The following is a 15,936-nucleotide window of genomic DNA, read 5'->3' as shown; positions in this document are numbered from 1 at the left end:
GCATTTCCAGTTTTCTCGATGTCTCTTTCAGTGTGCTTAGTTCTGAGGGTACTACTTTTACTCAGTTACTGATCAGAAGAAGAGGAGTCTAATTTTGTACATTTTATAACGTTTATGCTGTGTTTCTAATTTGAAAAAATGCAAGAGACTCAAAATGGCTTAGATTGGTTCTCTAACAATGGCTGAGCTCGTTTGGAAGCACACGGCATTCGGAAAGGAGCAGCGATCTGTGTGTACGAGCGCCGAGTTTTCAGGCAGCCGTTCAGCATCGGAGCTGCTGTGTGAATCTGTTTCAGCAAAGTGCTAGCGGAGAAAGGTTTATATTATTTAGGGGCAAGGATCGCAGTTCCCAAACCAGGCTCCCTCTGTCCTGCTTATGCATACTAATGCATCTACCTAACCATTTTTTGTAAGGAATAGGATTATTCCTAAATTGGACTTCTTTTATTAAACTTATTTTTGATTACTTCTTATAAGTATTTTTTTTAAATTGCCTGAATGGTCAAGCTGATCTAGAAAAGTGGGAAGAAGTTTAGCCAGAAACTTAGCAATTTTTAGAGCAGTTACTAAAAAGGACTGATAAAACCTGTTGCGATACTAACATAATTCTGGTCAAGATGCTGAGAGATGCTGCTGGCAGCTTTTTACTGTGTTAGGTGATAAACTGTGAAAAGAAAACAGGACACAAATTTAGGCGGATTGTAGTTTAAATACTCGCAGGCACACCTCAGCAGAGATAGCACGTTACCTTGAGTCAATGTACAGGAGGAAGGGAGAAAAATGGTGCTACACTGGGGGAAAACAAAGACAATCAGGGCTTTCTTCTTAAGCAGCTGCAGCCAGTTCCACTAATGGAAGTGCAAGAGCAGAAACTGGCAGCACAAGGTATGCGTTCGTTTTTACAGATGGCAGTGCAGACAAGTTGGTAATTGAGAAGGAAGTCGTGTACGTGAGCTGTTTGACGGGGGACAGCCCATTACAGTACTTTCCTGTGTAATTGACTCGGTGAGTTATTGGAGACAGAATTTCTATTCCTCTTGAATAGGTTTCAGTTGCTGCAAAATGACGTCATTATTGTGCAGGAAATGTAAGTTTCCAGGTTGCGCTTTTTTTTTGTTATTGGTGATAATAAAACTTTTTAAATTAATTTTTGGGTTGCCTCCGTGGAGGTCTGTGTTGTACTGCTGGTAGTCAGTGGCAAAATACACCAGAAGCGAGATCACATCATAGCGTGGTAGCTGCTGTTTAAGGCACTGGAAGAGATTTAAGGATGATCAGCTTGTGCGAGTTGAAGGATAAGACCTTAAAAATACGTTATATCTAGTAAAAGGTGGTTGAAGAAAACTGCTTTCTAAAAAATCATATTTTGTGTAGAATGATTAAGTAAATATTTAACTCTTTGCAAACCAGACTAACATATAGTTCCACCAGAAAATATTTCTCAGTGTTCATTACAAATGCCTCATACCATAAATATGTATATGTGTATCGATTTAGTCTGTGTATATGTATTTGGTCCAACAGAAGATCACATATAATTTTAACACACAGTGTTTAAAAATCAACTGCCACTAACTGTGGCAAGGAAGTCTAACCTGCAGAAAAAGTTTTATTGTTTCATATTTGTGCCACTGCATTTCTTGAGGAGGAAACTCTGAAATTACCTTTCAACCCTGTTTGGATTAACAAGGAGATACACTGTGAACGACATAATTTTCACTGATAAATGCTCAAATGAATGAAAATTAATAAGTCATTGTAAAGTGTATTGTGATTATTTATGTGATCCCATAGTTGCATGTGCCTCTTAACAGATGATTAAAGCGATGGTAAATTCCTGCCTGTGGAGCTCAGGCTCTGGCTGAAGGTGGGTGCCCGAAGCTGGTTCCCTTCCAGCGCAGTGGCAAAGTTTGGGTCAGCTTTAGCTTGGGGGAGGAAATAAAGGTGAGGAGGTGACGGCAGTGAAGAGATCCAACAGCAAGTGATTTAGTGGCTTCTTTGCATAGCTATGTTTTTCTTAATTTAATAATTTATTTTGATCAGCCATTGTTTTACTTTGGTAGCAATCATGACATCCTAAACTAATATCTTACTAAATTCTTCTTGGTTAGTAAGACACAAAGAGACTGTAGTTCGCTGCCTGTTTTTTGGCGTGGGTTTTTTTTTGAGTAGTGAATGCTGTTGTCTCTAAGGTAGCTTTACAAAATGCAGAGAAATGCTACAAATGCTGGGACAAAATCTACTCATCTGCAATTTTGCTGCTGATAAAAAATAATTGCGTTTTACACGCACATTAAAATATTTACTCTCCCTAAGGGATCGGGGGTAGGATTCTGAAAGTCTGTGCTAGTAGTAATGTTTAATTTAGTGTCTGGGTTTTTCTCCCTCTCTAAGCCCCCCCGATTCCTCTCATTAAAAGTTTGTAATACGGCATATATCATAAAAAGATGCTGTCACAATAGAGCATTAAAAATTCCACTAAACTTTTTATATGAATTAGGTGTGTAATTTTAACTTTCCTCTTGACATTTTTACTTTCTTCCTACCTTGCCTTCCCTGACCTCTTTCTTACGCGTCTTTCAAATGCAGCTCTTTAATGTAATTGTTCTTGAAAATGTCTTAGATGAAGAGTTTGGATTTGGCACATTAAATTGACTTCAAGAGGCATCTGTTAACTCATAGTTAAAGTTGAAAACAACTTCTACTTTAACACTCTGCTTTATGTGTTTCGCTTTTTCTGACAACTTATGCTTTGGGGCCGAATATTTGCTGTGCCTGGTCTATTCCTGAAAGCTGTCCAAGTTACAAAGGGAAGAAAACCCAATGACTTTCTTTTTAATTTAGACATAGTTACAGCAAAAGCAACTAAAATTTTAAAATGTGAAACTTTACAGGGACACAGTAGTGGCTGTTTTCATGGTTGAGAGAGAAAGCAGTTTTGATTAAACACGTTCAGAAAGGTCTGAGTGCCTCTGCAGCCAAAAGAAATGAGGGCTGAAAGATTCTTTTCCCATCCTAAACACCAGAAAGTAGCACTTACTCCAACATCCGGATGCTGCCTTGCTGCCCAGGTTTTAAACTTCAATTAATGTGAGCCTCACCCAAACTCAAGAGAACTAAATACCTCCTCATATAAGGAGGACAATACCTGGAAAGACCTAGCAGGTATGAAACAAGAAACTCCTAAATACTCACGGCAGTGCAAATGCCACATATACAGATGTAACCATGACTGCATTACACTATTTTTCTGAACCGTGTGGTAGCAGCCCGACAATTACAGGTATGAGACCAGCTGCTTACAATTGATCTTCTCCCCAGCGGGTCACCTGGCTCATACTGAACCGAGCACGTGCAGGTTTCCTGGCGCCTCCCTTTTGGACCTCCCGCGTTGCCAGAGAGCATCCAGAGCCAGTGTTTTGCCTTTTTTTTCAGTGAGGCATGTATGGTTGTAGTCCCGACTTTGTCGTTGGAAATAGGTCAGGCATATGCTTATTCTTGGGTAACATTTATGATTTCTCTGCACCTCATGTTCTGGAGCCAAGATTACAACGTGCTCTGTTTCTGGCACAGTAGGAAAGCCAGAGATGGTAAAAAAATCCACTCAGGCTTCATCATATCGTTGTTGTGATGGGGAAGTGAAAGTAATCAGCAAAAAGACAAGTTTTGTTGTGTCCAAACCAAGAGGGTGATGTAAGAAAAATGCTTGGCTGACGCTTGTGGAGCCTATTTGAGTTTCTAAAAGCATCTTCTGGCAGAAATTTTGAAAACAGGATGTATTTGGCACTAGCAGAGTGTCAGGCACTGTTGCTTAGTCTAGCTAGCTAAAAAGCCACAGTTCCTGAGCAGTTTTTCCTGTGCTTTTACAATATAGATTTTGCTACATGAAGTTCCACTGAAATAATAACTGAAAGTTCAGTACATTTTTAAATATTTTTTGTGTAACTGTGTAGTGTAACGACACTTCTACACAGCTACAAAGTTTGAAATCATGTAGACTGTAGAGTCATCTTTTTTAAATCTAAAGTTTTTATGAAAAACAAAGGCCTGATCCTCTCAACATGCCTGAGCGAAATACTTGTTATGGTATTCTCTGCTGTTTCATTGCTTAGCAGAAAGCACTACGAATAATTTCCGTGTTTTAGTGAAATGCTGGTAACTAGTGAAAATCATTTAAGGAGTTAAAAAAAAATTAGGCATTCAGGCTTGACGATGTGTATACCAAGTTTCAGACTTGTTCAATTTGAAACGGTCAAGATATGAAACCATAAAAAATGTGAGTAAATACTCTGCATATCAAGGGTTGTTATGCAATTACATGCTTTCAGCGTGGGTCTTACTGAGGGAAAACAGTTAGTAGAGAGATCTGCAATACATGTTCAGTGAATAATTACAAACTTTCATAGCTTAGCTACATAAAAATAATAATCCACTTGTTGCTTTGCTACTACTAAAACAGTAAAATGTGTGCATACTTTTTTTCCCCAGAGCAAAGCCACTATGACTGTAGATTTGTTAGAAAGTTATCTGAAAAACTGGAAATCCCCTCTGACCCCCACCCCCCAGTTTTGGCCAATCTTCAAATTATAAACAGCTGAACTGATTTAAATAAAGTTTTCAGTACCAAAAAAGAAAATAATAATAAAAAAAAGTTACATCTGGGCTGACAAAAACATGTGCCGAGTTTCAGCCCAACGCGATTTGAGACAACCCTGATATTAAACGCCCAGACCTAGGAACTGGAATGGAAATAGAGACAGGCTCTTCACTGCATTGGCCCCTTCAGGATTTGGGATTGTAATGTAGTGGTTATAAGGCTCCAGATGATTGAAGCTTGACTTAGTAGATACATATTTTAGTTATTTAGACCTTTTTGGCTTATTCTTCCAAGGATGTGTAGGAAATTTTCATGGATAACTCCAGTTAGTGCTAGTGGCATTGATCGCAGACTGAAACCTTTTTATCTGTGGCTCAAACACTGCCATGACTAGTAATGTCAACCCACCTCTTCTGGGCTGCTCTTAAGAGATTATTTTACTGTGATAAGTATGTGTTCACATTTGAAAAAGAGCAAAAGGTTCCATAACAGATTTCTTGAAACTGTTGGCTAGGGTGGTGCTTAGCAGAGCACTTCAGCACATGGCTGGGTTTTATGGAGGCTGTGGTCCATAGCTGTTGCGCAGACTTTGCTGGATTGGAGTTCAAGTGCCTGTTCCTTTGCGAGACTACCCAGAAAACCAGCAATATTGGCCGTTAATATTGACTAGTACAAATGCTGAGTATGCAAAGCCAGACAGACTCATGCAGAAGAAGTATCATCACTAATTAAAATTTAGCACAAAACAAAAATTCAGATAATTTCTATTGGCCAACAACTTTTATAAAACTTGGTATATGGGAAATAAAGGCCTAGGTTTTTGTTCCTTTTTTAAGAAACTGTATTGGTTTAAGAGAAGAGGACTACAGACATTGTAGGCTTTTAAAAACAGCCTCCATTTTTTCTTGCAGACATCATCAGAATTTTTCAGGTGTATTTTGACAAGCAGGTCCGTTCTGTGGTTAGTGGGATCTGGGAGTCAAGAATATTTAGTCCAATTCTGCCACAGTCCTGTTTCACCCCAGGAAATCCATTCTAAAGCTGTGTGTCCCCACTGTAAAAAGCTGTTTCATAACCAAAAAGCTCAACAAAGTAACAGCATTTAAGTTTTTCCAGAGGTGGTTTAATTCTTAATTCATTAGTATATGTAATCTATGTTGGAACACTTACTTATGTAGGGGAATAATCATTGTTGATTATTCTGTAAGGTCCTTAAATAATACAGAAATAAGAGAAGGTAAAGAAAGATAAGATGCAATGCTTAGAGCAGCATGTAAGATGAATTTGCACACTTCGTGTTAAATTTAGGGAAGGACTAGTAGCTGGACTACTTTGAAATTTTAAACAGATAAATAGTTTGTAAGTACTAAACAAACACAGGTATAGGTTTTTGATACATTCAGCTACTACTAGGTATTTTGTAGATTGTTGTGAGCTGTAGTGATTGTATTATTTCATTGCAACTAATGTCCAGTTTGAATCAGATCTTTCTTTAAGAAAGAGAGAAGAAATGAGTTACTTTTGTCAATGTTCTAAAGATACACTAGTTCCATAGCATTCAATGAAGATTTCAGTGTTACTACACCTTCGGTCACCATTCAGGTGTGTACAAACACAGCGTATAAACTAGACCGCGCTCTATATATTTTAAAAGTCTTCCATGACTTTGTAGAGGGTATTTCCCAAATTCAAGGAACACAAACAGAAATGAAAGGGTGGAAAGTCTGACTCAGATTAAGACTCCACTTGGTTAATACACCAGACCAAGAAGCCATAGGCCGACAGACAAAAAGTGGGAATGGAAAGGAACAGTTCTGCAGTTGTATCTGAATCCTGGCCATATACAGTCATTTCCACTTGGAAACTTCTCGCTCTTCAAGTGGACCAAATTGGGGTTAGTTCAGTGAAGCTTTATTGTACTCCTAAGAAAAATATTTCAGCAGCCAGGTGAAGTTGTGCAAGGATATGCAACCACAAAAAGAATTGGGAGCTTCAATTTACTTGTAGGCGAGCGTGACTTCACAGTGAGCTGCATCTCATATACACAACTAGTTAGATGTTTGCTGAAGGACATCAACTACCGTTTAGTTCTCCCCCTAGTCAAATTGAGAAAAACGTAGTATATTACTGCTTCTGATTTAAGAGACAAAGTAGGGGATGATGTAAGGGGGTGAGAGAGAGATTATCTTGACGACAATCTCAATTTTATTGTAACACCTTAAAGTAGCAGAACCTGCTGTACTAATGAAATTGTGTTCTTGGTTTAAAAGGGCAATTGTTAGCCTGACTTTGTGCTCACTAAAAACATTTCCCCAATCTTGTTAAATTATTGCACTCATTTCAGATTTTTATGGCTGTGTAGCTTACCAGCCCTAGTTTCTTTACGTTTCATTCATTTTCCTTGTATTGATGATTAATGTAGGATGTCGAATGTTAGAGTGAGCAGGCATCAGCAAATGCAAGATCATAATTAGTTTAGCTGACGAGGGCCTCTGATAGCACTTGCATCTGGATGGAAAAATTACCCTATAGGGAACTGGCTGCTCACCAGGTCTTTTTAGTGATACATTGTGAAACACCCGATGAATCAAATGCCCTTTCAATGCCAAGAAAGTGTTCCAGTCTTGAAGCCAAAATTATGTCTGCAGAAAGCTTTCCATTTGAAATGTATCAGAGTACAATTATAACCATTGTATTTTTTTGGCATGAATACCAGTCTTCTACAGTATGGACTAAAGTTAAATAAATTACTTAAATTTTATGAAACCCTGAAATTTTGACTTATAGTGTTAGTAATTTTTAATTTATAATAAAATTAGTTTTCACCCAGGCTGTTTTTCCCTGTACTCACCCATTCTTATCTTAGATGCTGAAGGTTTCTTATTGATTTTTCTCCTTTGCAAAAAGGGAACAGAGTTTAAATTCAGATTTTCTTTTCAGCAAAATAATTCTATTTCCTGCTTATTAGTATTTATGCCCACAAACACAGCCTGACTTTTGTAATTTATAATAAAATTAGTTTTCACCCAGGCTGTTTTTCCCTGTACTCACCCATTCTTATCTTAGATGCTGAAGGTTTCTTATTGATTTTTCTCCTTTGCAAAAAGGGAACAGAGTTTAAATTCAGATTTTCTTTTCAGCAAAATAATTCTATTTCCTGCTTATTAGTATTTATGCCCACAAACACAGCCTGACTTTTGTTTAAATGAGAAGTTTAATGAAATCATTACTCCGTAGAAAGAATTTAATGAGCAGTACTCATAAACGTGTCTACTTTTAAATATTCCTGGGTCATTATGAAAGCTGATGAATGCACAGCTCAGTCTGGTTAAAAATCAATTTGTATTTAGGAAAGTTGTACTATGCCTTCCTTTGCATGACTAAAATAAACTAAAATAAATAAATCTATCCATCGATGAGACAGTGTTTTCTGGGGTTTCGGGTGAAGTTCAAAAGAGGTCTCATTAAGAATACTGTACTTTTATTTGTTTGGCAGAGGTTACTCCTCATTCTTAGTGGGCTGTGGGAAATATATGGTAGCTTATACTGATTTCAGAAGTAAATGGGAAAGACTGGAACTGAATATCATGTATTCAATTAATGAAGTATAATATCTGTTAAAGGAATTAGTATGACGCAGATACAAACTGTAATTAACTGAAGTGGTGGTGTTTCAGAATTCTTGTTACTGATCACACTTTAAATTCAAGCAAACTAAAAAGAAAGAATCTGTTGTGAAATGCAGTGAACAAACCAGGAGAAGTTTACAGAATGTTCTCTGTCAGCTTCCAGAGGGGTTTTTCAGAATTTGCTGTTTAGAAACCATCATTAAATGCACAAAACCTGAAGTTCAAAAAGTTAAAGCTGTTATTCTGAAAAGGCTTTGGTGTTTCACACACCTCATCCATCACTCTAGGGTTAATTATAATGAAAATCAGTGGTGCCTATTAAGCACAATTGAACCTGACCTCATTATGGGCAGTGTGGTTTTATACTGTCATTGTTGCCAGTCTAGAGACAAAACTCCTGTGTTGATTTGTCCTAACTCCGCAGCTCATGTGACTCACCTCTGACCTGTTTTTTTTTCTGTGTGGTTTTTTTTTTTTTTTCTTTTTCTTCCCTATTTCAGAGACGTAGAGGCTCGGGTGTTTTTTGTGCCAATTGCCTGACCACAAAGACCTCTCTCTGGCGAAAGAATGCAAATGGTGGATATGTATGCAATGCGTGTGGCCTCTACCAGAAGCTTCACTCGGTAGGAAGAACTTACTGGTTTGTTCAGAAAAAAAGGGGTTATACAGCTAAGCTGGGCAGCTGTGGTCTTGTCTGGTGTGATTAGTACCACTCCCTGGCCTGCAGTTAATTTCCTAACAGGGTTTTGCAGTATGGTCACTTTGGGATCAGATGTGATTCATTATGAAACAGGCTGGGATGCTGTGGGTAGACATGTTTGAGATCACCAGTGATGCATTTAATTATTTTGATACAAAATAAGGGGAAAAGTATTTCTTTTCTGGGAATTCCATTTAAAGGCATACAATATGTAGTGATGAAAGCTCTCTAAATTCAAGAGCCCTCATGTTCATAATAATAATAAAAAAAAGATCCTTAAAGTTAGACATCACATCGATATCAAAAATATCCCTTGCTGTGGTTTTTGTTTTCTTTCACTTCTCTTCCCCCCTTTATTCTTAACAGTAAATTTCCTGGAGATATGGGGTGGTGGGGGTTTTTGTTTTTTCATCTACAGTTCTTATAGTCTGCAGGAGGATTCTGAAATAACTCAACAAGGAAGCTACTCACTTGATGGCACTCATCACTTGGCGAGGGGAAGATTCACCATCCCTCAGGATCAGGCAGGGAATGAGTAATAATCATGGACCGTCTATATTGCTTTTCATCTTACCGACACTTGGCTTGATCCTGAAAGATGTTGAATGCTCTGGTCCAGGTCCAGGAAAGCCATGCTTAAGTGTTTCCTTGGATCAATGCCAAAATGCTCAGAATCTTTTAGATTAAGACCCACTAGTTAAATATTATCCCTGCTATCTTTAATAAAAACACATGGGAGAGTCAGGTGATGAGGATTTGACTCTAATTAATTAATTTTTACAACATGCCCATGAAGTTAAAAAGTGTTACTATTTTTCAGAAATAGAAACTGAGGCAGCCTTTGGGAGTTTGCCAAGGCAACATAACAATTTAGGCTTAGAGCCCAAATCAGAAATCTATGTTGTGACTGAGAGTGCATATTTTTAAAAACTTTTTTCAGAAATTCCATTTTCAAAAATAAAAAAGCCACTTAGGAAACTATATTTCAAATGCATTAAGACTCCCAAGTGCCTATGCCTATCTCTCTTTAAATTTGAGGCATAAGCTTCTAAATCAATTAATAGTTTCTGTGAATTTTACCCTTGGTCTTGTGTACAGGCCATATAACAATCCTGTTTACTCAAGATCCTGTCCAGACCACTTAATAAAAAAGAAGAAGATTCCAATTTTTGAAAGCAGCAAGACCATCACCAGTCTGAAAGGTTAGCTCTGTTTGCCATGTACAAATGCAAACACAGTGACATGCCATGTCATTCTGAAGTCAGTAACTGTTTTTAAGCTTCAGAACAACCCAGCCAGTCAGAGAGCATCTGAGCAGGAGAGCATGGACTAATGCACGATCTCTGGCCAGCATCTTGGCCAGGTCTTTTTGAAAGTATCATCTTCCTAGAGATCTCTCAAAGTTCTAGATATAATAATCTAATTTAAGGAAATTCATCAGTGGTGAGCATCCACAAAGATTTTAAGGAGGACAGTTTGGCTTTTTAACATTAATTTGACGTTTGAGTCCAGTTATTTGTAGAACTTCCATCCACAGCCCCCATTTTCCCTTTTTTTGATATATTTTTCTAAACTCTAGTGTTGGACCTTATTGTGATTATTGGTATAACTTATTGAATAGATAAAAGCTACAAGAATCAGTTTTGAATTCAAACATGTAGCACAGATAATTCTTACGAACCAGTAGGAACAAACTAGTGTGCTTCCAACAATAATAATTAGCAATACAACGTCAAACTTTATTTTATGCATATAGAAAGCAAGAAGCTGACACTATCTTTTAGCTCCACTGTTCAAGCATGGCAATAAGCTGTCATTCAGTGGACATTTGACATTAATATCTTCAATTGAAGTTTGACCAAACAAACGCAAATTGAGCCTCCACTCTGCTGTGGCACGATAGCGACTCCATTGTAAGTTGGAGTCTGAAACAATCAAACAAATCTCTCCTTTGGGACACCTTTTGAGACAGTCCCATGCAAAGGGATGCTCTTTAGACTGACACCAGAAAGATGAAAGTTTCTTTTATCTGTCTGCCTGTCTGCACTTCATGAAAAATTACAGTAAGTAATTGTCATATATGTTTTTGAATTAAGGAATCTAGGATGACGCAGTTATTAGGTAAATGTCTGAAACTATAAAAATTCATGGGAATAGAACTGTTCCCTTCTGTGAGCCACCCTGTTAAACTAAATTATGCTACACGGCTAAGTAAAATTCACCTATAGTAGGTTTGCACATTTCATAGCTCCCTTTTGATTGGATTATCACTATCTAGAACTACTGTCCTCATTAACTCAAGAATGTCTATAATACACTTATCTCTAAGGTCCCTTTTTTACTTGTATTTAATAAGAAGAAAAATCTATGGTCTGTCAGATACTACTAGGTGGTAGTGACTGACAACTGTTAACATGGTAGTGATTTCTGCTGTAAGTCACATTTCCATTTCTATGATACCCTTGAATAATTTTTCAACGTGTTTTCAAAAATGTTCAACCTATCTAGGGGTCATTTGCATTAAACTTGTAAGGTTTTTCACATTTCTCTCCTCTAATGCAGACAACTATGTTAAGAAATGTGTAATAATATTCCAACGGTCAATTATTAAAATAGTTTTAGTGAAAAAAATGCAGTTCACTGCAAACATATACACAATATTCACATTTGCTGACAGAGAAAGGTATATCCCTTGTCTCCCTAGAAGAATGAATTTGACCATTATTACTGTGGTGCTGTTCCTCATTTTTTAATAGCTCTAACTTGGTCATGGAAAACTAGATTTTGTTCCATAGTGATTCCTTGGCCACATCCTCAGGCTACTTCAGTGAGGATTTACAGCACATTATTCTAGGATTAGACATACATGATCTTCTAGTGGAGAGATCACTCCAATTTCCCATGGTATCTAGGAAGTCTAATCACAATAATTTAATGAACTCTCATTTTTTAATAGCTCTAACTTGGTCATGGAAAACTAGATTTTGTTCCATAGTGATTCCTTGGCCACATCCTCAGGCTACTTCAGTGAGGATTTACAGCACATTATTCTAGGATTAGACATACATGATCTTCTAGTGGAGAGATCACTCCAATTTCCCATGGTATCTAGGAAGTCTAATCACAATAATTTAATGAACTATTTGTTGAATTTTTTTTTTTTTTTAATTACTCATATAGTTGGGGTAGGGAGATTGCCAGTTGATACAGAGATGGCAGAAAAATCTTTGTGATCATACTCAAGATATTATGTATAACATATAATTAAGGATCTGACATAGGGCATTTTAAAAGTAAAGTTCTGGTAATGTTTTCACTATTTTCTAAATTTAATGCCCCACTGAAAATCAAGAAGAGAGCTTAAACTTTTCTGTCTGCCTTAGCTGCAGCCAAATACAGAAGTGTACAGATACAAAGTGTATATCTATCTGCACCTTACTACTATGAATAAGGAAAATGTAAGTAACTTTACTCCATTGAGTAATCTGTTTTAATCAGCTAGTCAGATGAGTACAGTCATCTGCATGCTGAAGAATTTTTAAGTTGGACCTACAGCCTTTAACTCCTAATGGCATGTACCTTTGAAGAGCCAGAGCTGCAAACAAGTGTGTGAGGGTCCTTAATCACAGGTATGAAGATGTTTCTTTTAACTACTTCCATGATCAGACTCCATACCTGTGGCATGAAGAGTAAGACTAAAAGAATTTCCAAACTGCTGAAAGATTATCTGGAAGCCGTATGAAAATGGTCTGTAGTGTATAAATAAAAGTTTAATAAGAGCAACATCAACAGTATTGTAAGATCTCACACAGCATGTCAGTATGACAGTGATACAATTGTCATAAAAAGGTGAGGAAATTATACTGAGCTTGTAATAATGAGTATATGCTTATGCATATTAATTGGCTATTGATTCTGCAAACTATAAAATTTATTTGCATAGAATTTACATAGAAAATATTCTAATTTTATCTAACATGATTTTGCCTCAACTTTGATCTGTTTGAGGCTGGTTCAGGTGCTGTTTTTCTGCTAAGTTTAAATTTTGCTTATTAAAAATCTAAATCAAAGTGTATATTTCTTCTCATTCAGAGTTTTAATAGAAGGTAAAATCTTAGCAAGTAGCTGCACTGTCTAAAATGTAGTTAACCATTAAGAATAAACCGACCTCAGGGAAATAAATAGGTGAAAGAGGAGAGGAAGATGGCAAGTCAAGAGAGAAACTAGATCTCTACATATAATAGAGTGAGCGCTTTTCCAGCTCTGGATATTTTTATATTAATTCAAAGTTATGAATATATATAAATTATGTTACATTCAAGGTACACATTGTTTTGGATATTGACTGTACGCCAAAATTTAATCTGCACTTTAAAACAATGTTAAAAAGAAAATTTCCAAATAAACATATAAGTGGAATACTGTGGGGGGCACTTTTCTGGCCTCCAACCAAAGTAGGATTATGTGTGCATTTGGATGAGACAAATGGCAACTGCCAGCACACCAAACTGAATGACTTTTAGGTAGTTTTTGTTGTTTTAACATCTGCCCAGTAGAGCAACACATACCGACGTTACAGCACCATCTTTCATTCACATACCATTGCCTTCCTGTTGATGGGTCTTTCAAAGAGGCCTGGCTGCTGTCCTTCCTTGTACTATTTTTTTTCTTCACACAAAAGTATTTTCAGTTCTCGTCCAAATAGGCCACCTACCCTGAGCTGGTGTGGGGAAGTAGCAAATGGAAACAGAAGTCCTTACTTTGTTCTTGCCTCTGCCTCTTCCACGATGCTTTTTTCTTTGCAGGCGCTTTTTTCCCACCTTCAGGGGACACCTTCTCTCCCTCATGACTTAGGAGCACAACATCAGTAACATTTAGAAAGAAGTACAGTAGGGATGAAAGAGAGGGAGTTAGTACCAAAGTCCCAGTTAGACCTATTTGTGCATAGGAAAAGTTTTCCTGGGCTTTCTTCTCCATCTTTCTTAGTCCCTTTCCACCCACCATCATCCCACTCACCACCACAGTGGACCTGCAGCCCTTTTGCTAGGTGACAGCAGTGGTAGTCAGCAAGCCCTGTATTTGCTTGCATTTTCTATCCGTGTCAAAGGGTGTGGGTATCAAGGTAAGTGTTACTCAATTCTTGTCATAGTGTGATCTGTACAAACCCCTGCCCGATACCAGTCCTGATGACATGGTGCATACGGTAATGCTAGTGCATAGGGCCGTGCATCTCCCACCTCATCCCCAGCTCTCAGCACCCACTTTCAGCACGTCTCCCCCAGAATTTTTCAGAAGTAAGGGGTATTAAATGCTTTGACAGCTTGAATACTTCATGCCTTTTTAAGTAAACAGGTATAGTATGTCTAAGGCAGTTGACTTAGTTTGATAAAACAAACCAATTCATAGTTTACTTTTAGCATGAGGGGCCAGGAACCAGTATTTGGGTTGAAATTGGGTCATTCCCATAAAACTCTTGTAATACAGCTCTTCACAAAAGAAAATATAAATTTGCATGAGCGTGGTCTCGCAGATTTGTTTAATGTGTCTTTCTTTTTTCCTTTTGTTCATTATGTGTGTGTCCCATGCAGACTCCCAGGCCTTTAAACATCATTAAGCAGAACAATGGTGAGCAGATCATTAGGAGACGAACAAGAAAGCGCCTTAACCCGGAGGCACTTCAGGCTGAGCAGCTAAACAAACAGCAGAGGGGTAGCAGTGAGGAACAAGTCAATGGAAGCCCCTTAGAGAGGAGGTCAGAGGATCATTTACCTGAAGGTCATCAGAGAGAAATTCAGCTTCCCAGCCTCAGTAAATATGAGGCCCCAGGTTCATTGACTAAAAGCCATTCTGCTCAGCAGCCGATATTGGTCAGCCAAACTCTGGATATTCACAAAAGGATGCAACCTTTGCACATTCAGATAAAAAGTCCTCAGGAAAGTACTGGAGACCCAGGAAACAGTTCATCGATATCAGAAGGGAAAGGAAGCTCAGAGAGAGGCAGCCCAATAGAAAAATACATGAGACCTGCGAAACACCCAAACTATTCACCACCTGGAAGCCCTATTGAAAAATACCAGTACCCACTTTTTGGACTTCCATTTGTACACAATGACTTTCAGAGTGAAGCTGACTGGCTGAGATTCTGGAGTAAATATAAGCTGTCTGTTCCTGGGAATCCACACTACTTGAGTCATGTGCCTGGCCTACCAAATCCTTGCCAAAACTATGTGCCTTATCCCACCTTTAATCTGCCTCCTCATTTTTCAGCTGTCGGATCAGACAATGACATTCCTCTAGATTTGGCGATAAAGCATTCCAGACCTGGGCCAACTGCAAATGGTGCCTCCAAGGAAAAGAGTAAGGCACCACCAAACGTAAAAAATGAAGGTCCCTTGAATGTAGTAAAAACAGAGAAAGTTGATAGAAGTACTCAAGATGAACTTTCTACCAAGTGTGTGCACTGTGGCATTGTCTTTCTGGATGAAGTGATGTATGCTTTGCATATGAGTTGCCATGGTGACAGTGGACCTTTCCAGTGCAGCATATGCCAGCATCTTTGCACGGACAAGTATGACTTCACAACTCACATCCAGAGGGGCCTACACAGGAACAATGCACAAGCTGAAAAGAATGGAAAACCTAAAGAGTAAACCTTAGCACTTAGCACAATTAAACAGAAATAGGTTTCCTTGATGGGAATTCAATAGCTTGTAATGTCTTGTGAAGACCTATAAAGCACTTCATATAGAGAGCATGCCTTATCCAATATTAAATCCCTTGTTCTTTTCTTTTTTTTTCCTTTTTCTTATTGTTTTCCTTTTTTTTCTTTTTTTTTTTTTCCCTTTTAAATGAGTGGGTTACCAAGAAAAAAAGAACAGTTGGATGGTGGCCAGAAGGGGGAGAAGATAATTATATGGGACACAGCCCACCAAAGCTAGCCAGAATGCAGTGAATCATGGCGAATAACCTTGAGAAAATTTTACCGGACAATTAATACCTTTGCTATTGTG

The 15,936-nt window shown here is 37.9% G+C and overlaps 1 protein-coding gene across 3 annotated transcripts in view; it reads left to right on the top strand.

Moving 5' to 3' along the window:
* The window catches only part of TRPS1 (transcriptional repressor GATA binding 1), a 179,624-nt gene extending 164,048 nt beyond the window's left edge, over positions 1 to 15,576 (top strand). For all 3 annotated transcript variants that reach the window (XM_009277202.1, XM_009277201.2, XM_009277200.2), the window contains exons 5-6: positions 8,727 to 8,849; positions 14,515 to 15,576. In XM_009277202.1, the coding sequence (XP_009275477.1) occupies positions 8,727 to 8,849; positions 14,515 to 15,576 (1,185 nt within the window). The remainder of the gene's footprint in view (positions 1 to 8,726; positions 8,850 to 14,514) is intronic.
* The last annotated feature ends 360 nt before the right edge of the window (positions 15,577 to 15,936 follow it).

This window comes from Aptenodytes forsteri, unplaced genomic scaffold (assembly GCF_000699145.1).
Source record: "Aptenodytes forsteri isolate BGI_AS27 unplaced genomic scaffold, ASM69914v1 Scaffold49, whole genome shotgun sequence".
In the NCBI taxonomy this organism is placed as follows: Eukaryota; Metazoa; Chordata; class Aves; order Sphenisciformes; family Spheniscidae; genus Aptenodytes; species Aptenodytes forsteri.
Note: the sequence above shows the minus strand (reverse complement) of the source record. Positions and strands in the feature narration are given on the sequence as shown.